At 32.5% G+C, this 6,097-nt stretch overlaps 1 protein-coding gene across 1 annotated transcript in view; it reads right to left on the reverse strand.

Moving 5' to 3' along the window:
• The window catches only part of LOC111142922 (HFM1, ATP dependent DNA helicase homolog), a 135,035-nt gene that overhangs the window by 59,930 nt on the left and 69,008 nt on the right, over positions 1-6,097 (reverse strand). Inside the window, exons 24-28 of the mRNA XM_022496294.1 lie at positions 4,174-4,259; positions 3,862-3,945; positions 3,579-3,736; positions 2,013-2,116; positions 1,257-1,403 (exon numbers count right to left, since the gene is read on the reverse strand). Coding sequence (XP_022352002.1) covers positions 1,257-1,403; positions 2,013-2,116; positions 3,579-3,736; positions 3,862-3,945; positions 4,174-4,259 — 579 coding nt within the window. The remainder of the gene's footprint in view (positions 1-1,256; positions 1,404-2,012; positions 2,117-3,578; positions 3,737-3,861; positions 3,946-4,173; positions 4,260-6,097) is intronic.

The following is a 6,097-nucleotide window of genomic DNA, read 5'->3' on the forward strand; positions in this document are numbered from 1 at the left end:
AAGTAGGCAGAGAGGCAGACAGAGAGAGAGGGGGAAGCAGGCTTCCCACTGAGAGGAGAGCCGATGTGGAGCTTGATCCCAGGACCCTGAGATCATGACCCGAGCCGAAGACAGAGGCTTAACCTACTGAGCCACCCAGGTGCCCCCCCACTTTTCTAAAGACCTTAGTTATTTGAGAGAAAGAGCACATGAGAGATATGAGCAGGCAGATGGGCAGAGGGAGAGGGAGAAGACTCCTTGCTGAGCAGGGAGCCCTGATGTGGGCTCATATGTGAGACCATAACCTGAGCCAAAGACAGATGCTTAATCAACTGAGCCACTCAGGCACCCTACTCTGTGTTCTTTAAAGAGGTGGAGATGAGTGTTCATGGGTTCACAGAATAATTCTCTGAATTATTATAATTATTTAATTATAATTATTAATTATATATAATTAATATAATTATAAAATTATATATTAATAATATATATAATTATTATAATTATAATAAATCTCTGAATTCTGAAGTTACTGTTTATTTTAACTACCAATTCAGAAAGCACAACTGTCTAGGTTACTTTGATAGGAGCTACTGCTTTCACATTCCTCAGTACCTCTTAGTTACTCCCCTTACATATAAGGTAATTAGCAAGCTGAATATTAACTCAGTATTGGATGATATTAGTTACTATTAGCTTTTTATATGTAAGAGTAGTATATTTATGTTTTTTCTTAAATCCTCACCATATACAAATATACACTGAAACATTTACAGAGGATATAACATGATTTTCTTTAAAATATAGAAGGGGAAAACTGAAGAGAGGTACAGATGAAACAATATAAGCCATGAGTTGAACATTGTTTAAGGTAGGTAATGAGTGCATAAGGGTTCATTATACAGATCTGTCCAGTTTTGTGTATCTTTGAAATATTCTGTAACAAAAAATTCTTACGTTCACTGTCACCTGATTTGCCTCATCAAATCTATAAAGTCTTATATATCATTTGCTCTTCTCCAACAATGGCTTTTAGAAAAAAAGGGGCACTGTATATCAAAAACTAGTCAAATAAACTGTGCTCCAAATATCAAACCAATTTGACAAATATTATTTATAAGAAATCCTACTATATATTATTAATGTAATTATTATGAAGCTTAAACATCTAATTCCCAAGTATCTACATCTTGAATGAAGCAGTACTATAACACTGATACTCCTCCCTAGCTATAACTTTGCTTTAATGCAATACAGTAATAAATATAGCTATTTACCTTTATTGGGTCCTGCTATCGTAGATCTATTTGAATGTTTAGAATGGGAAATCTCTGTTTCTGATTTTTTTCGCATTACTATTTGATTTTCAAGCCTCTTCGGTCCTAAGTAAAAGACTGTAAATTTCTGCTGAATATCGAGTCCAACTAGAAAAATGAAAAGAGTATACAAGTACTTAAGTCCTATAAATCTAGCCAGGAGATCATTTATTTGTTTTTATATCTTTCACATTTCTATACCTTTTGAAATAAAAGAGCTAACAAGTCCAGGAAATAAAAATATATATAAAAAAACAAGAGTTAAAAAATATAACAAGTTAAGGGGGGTGGTGGGTTAGGTGAGCCTGGTGGTGGTATTAAGGAGGGCATGTATTGCATGGAGCACTGGGTGTGGTGCATAAACAATGAATCATGGAACACTGAAAAAATTAAATTAAATAAAAAAAATAAGTTAAAATTTATACATTTATCATCATAAAAATAAAAATCAATGTTCCTATAACAATTGAAATTTTATTATCTTGGAAAATAAAATACTTATAAATGAACAGATACAATTTTAATTTTGTTATCTTAGTCCATGCTATCTTTCACTTATCTGAATATATGAAACTTCCTTTAAAATTACTCATATTATTTAAATAGATTATTTTTACACAATATCATTTAAACTGCTTTTCTGTTTCAGCATGAAGGAAATTTTTAAATGCTATCATATTCTTTACATTTATGTGTTCATTACTTCGATGAACTTACCATATTCAGAACTAATTAGATTTATGCTGAGATCTTCAGAATTAAAAGCTCTCTTCACATCAATCTTTTTAGTCCAATTTCCAGCTTTTAGCAAAACAGAATCCCTGAAAAAGAATAACATCATTTAAATTGTAATTGGAATACTTAATGAAATAATATATTAATCATCAAGGGCAGACTGACCCTTACATAGGTCCTATCTGGTAGTAAACTAAAGTCAGTACTGAAAATTACTTGCTGCAAATTCTAAGGAGGAAGAAATGGAGTGTCAATGGGGCTACCACAACCATAATTTTCTAACTACACATTGGCCAAACAGCTGACTCCAAGTTAAATTGCTTCATTTCAGGTCCACCTGAATACATAGTTGATATCAACAACCCATGAGCTTGCCCCTACATCACTACCACTTTCAAATGGCTATATATAAGTTACACGAATTTGTGAGAACTTGAATAGTATCTTTAAAATTCATAAAATAGTCTGCATCCAATAACATCACAAACCAGCAACCAATTTTGTGATTGAATTTATTTTAGCTTTATATATACAAAACTGTCTTCGGACTTATCACGGAAAACAAAGATTTGTACAATGACATATTCTCTATAAATGTGTCATAGCTGCTGCAGTAAAGCAGTTAACAGTGAAAGGGATGTTCTATTAGGCACTGTAGTCCCTCTAGGAACCTTGCACAGATGATTTTGGGAAGATATCTTCCAGTGCTCTGGCAACAATGAGGAGAATCCCATTTCTGAGTCACTGCTAAACCTGAACTTATAAGTAAAGTAATACAATTAGGAGCATAGGCTCTGGAGTAAGACTACTTGGGTTTAAACCCAGACTTTGCTATAAACTACCTATAAGACCTTAGACAAATTGATTAAACTCTCTGTCTCAATTTCTTCCTCTATTAACACAATGATAGCACCTGTCTATACAAAGATTAAATAATTCATTACCTGGAACCTATGAAGAGCTCAAAAAATATTAGTTATACCTATAACTGCTAACCTTATAGAGTTTGCCTAGGGCATCTGGGAGAAATAACACTATCAGAAAAAAGACTAATGTAAAAATAATAGAATGGCATGCTAGAGAACCAGGTGTAAGGGAAGGTACCTTCTTTATATATTTGATCTGGTTGCCTGATCCTACAATGGAGCTATAGTAGTTTGCTGGATTTTATTTTGGAAATATTAGATAAATCCTGAAGGAGCAGGAGGAAGATAATGAAAGGGTAGTAAGGTTGTGAATGACTGGAGAAAAGCAAAAAATAAGAAACTTCAACAACAGTGGGCTATAGCTACTCCTAAAGGTCATTTATTCACTTGTTAACAAACAAAACAAAACAAACCATGGTGACAGATTTCACACTATTCATTTGGGTACTGACAACAGACCCAATATTAATACTTTCTTTAACAGACAAGAAACTACCCCATTACAGCATGAGGAAAATGTAATTTAATTAATCCCACAGTGATTTTGCTACTCTTTCTCAGCAGAATTTTTCTTTTATAGTATATGCTTAGAAATAGAATCAAGTGGAAATCATATACTTACATAATTCTGTGCTTAAAAACCAGCTGATTATCTGCATCACCTATGATTAAGGTAACATAGTGAGAATCTGGTGCTGTTCTTTTAGTTTGTAGCTGTTCAAAATTTCTTAATGTAATGGTCACTAATATTTCTGCCATGGTGTCACTATATCTTGCAATCTTTAAAAAAAGAATAGGCATAAAAAGTGTTACAAATAACCTTACTACTCTTATTCAGCTCCAAGTCAGCTATGGGTAGCTTTATTCCTGAAAAGACAATGAAAATACCTTTAAAAAAAATTTACCTGTTCCACTTCAAGTTCATATTTTGGCAGATACATCACTGTTTCTTTTATTTGCGTTCCAAAAGGGGGGTGTCTATTTAAAATCTAAAAACATTTATATCATTATATTCTTACCACAAGGCTAGAAGTTCTTTTAGTAAATACTTTTCAGTATCAATAGTTTTAATAATGCTTATTCTCAAAACCTTAAGTTAAAATACTTATGACTATGAGAAGGAAAAAAAATTTTTAGAAGAAAAAAAGATACAAAAGGTAGGCTTTAAAATTTAGATAAAATTCAGGTAACATTAGATATAAGTGAATATTAAATACCAGTTCAAGTTCCCTTGCATCTGTTTCTTCTATTTTTTTAAAGGAGGTCAAACCTGCATTTACCATTGCATTTGACAATGTTATACCTGTGGAAAATTAATCAAATAGCAGTTTTTAAACAATCCATTTTACACTAAATCTATACTTAACTTTTCAACGACATTAGTAAAAAATCTGTTTTAAAGATCCAGATTAACAACTAATTTTTGAAGTTTTTTAAAAAAGTTTTTCAGTTGGATTATTTGGGCTGTGACATTTATTCAATTGTTATATTTACTTTTTCAAAATGAAATAAAACATGTATTTGCTTTATAGAAGAGAGAGAAACTCTTTGGTTCACAAGATGATTCAACACTTATTTTTATCATATGCCATCCATAAAGTACCAAGTGATTCCTACTGTTACATGTAACAGTAGGAATCACTTGGTACTTTATGATATGATATGATATATATCATATGATATGATCACTTGGTACTTTATATGATAAACATGTAACATGTTTGAAGAGAAGACAACATGACTTATGGATGGGAATATTGCTTCATAAAGCTACAGCTCTCTGAGCATTTCCACCTTAGAAAGAGAGTTCTATGTTTCTGTACTGAAACCAGATAATTTTACTCTTCTAAAATTTCCAATTCCTTTCCATTGCATTCTGTATAAAGTGAAAATTTCCTACCATGACCAAACTCCCTTACCTATCTGACTTGACCACAGTCTACCTGTCCCATTTAATTTCCTACCATTCTCCTCTTGCTGACAACTCTCTAGCCACATTTACTTTGATTTTGTTCTTCAAGTTCACTTCTATTTTTGCACCTTCTCTGTTTCTTTATGCTTCAGGAAACTGGAATTTAAAATTCTTACACTCACAAATGAATTTAACCAAACCCCGAAATAGGAGATACTATCAGAAGTATAAAATTCCAAAATATTACCGTCTTGCCTAGGGCACATATATTACTGGTGGGGATATTACACTATTTCTTTTTCCATACCTTTAACTATCCTTGAAAATATCTCTTATTCATTCTTAAGATATAACTCCTAGTATTAATAATTCCTTCATGTTCATTTTCCCTCGAAACTTTTCCTGAATTTTAATTTTTTATAAATGTCGTTGAAAAATCAATTTGTATTCATCATTCTTTTCCTGGTGCTCAGGAAGAATGTAGATTTTCTTTTTCATTTAGATTCTCCCATTTTCTAGTGTATGAATTTTGCTGGGCAATTTTTGCTTCCTTCTCTTCAGCCATACTGAGTTAGTATAAAAAACACATTAGTGTTCAACAACTTGGAAAAGATAGAAGCAAATGATGCCTGATTGACAATATTCTAGAAAGTCAGAAAGACTTTTTCAAATATAATGAAAATTTTCTTAATCGTTTAATCTAACTTCAAAATTTCTCTAAGTTGTTATTTCCCAAATGTTATATGGAACCTCCTTCCCACTTTAGAACTCATCTTTTTGAGATGGGTACAGCATCTGGTTTGCTAGGACTTCAGTAGAAACGTGAACCTTAATGTCAAGAACCCCTCCTCTAATTTGACCTTACTTTCTTCCACCAGCTAATCCCCATCTTCACCGCAGTTCCCAGGACTGGTCAGTCCTTTGCTATCCCACTGATTTCAAACTTCAAGGAAATAATAAAGCACTTTCTCACAAAATAGTTGGAGATCTTTGTTCTAAGAAATAATGAGACAACCCCTGATAACCTGTTACGTATTTTTTTTTACCTGTTACATATTTTTTAATGTCCCCAAAATGCATATAAAATTATAAAGCTAACAAAGCTGTTAGTCATGGAGTAACAATTCTCTTCTTAGAGAGGAGGAGGAGTAGGATCACAAAATCAAAGGCACCAAATTGGAAAACTCTAGAGTATACCTAGTTATACCCCAGTCTTTGTAACTGGTACC

This window comes from Enhydra lutris, unplaced genomic scaffold, assembly GCF_002288905.1.
Source record: "Enhydra lutris kenyoni isolate GAN:26980312 unplaced genomic scaffold, ASM228890v2 scaffoldscaffold9, whole genome shotgun sequence".
In the NCBI taxonomy this organism is placed as follows: Eukaryota; Metazoa; Chordata; class Mammalia; order Carnivora; family Mustelidae; genus Enhydra; species Enhydra lutris.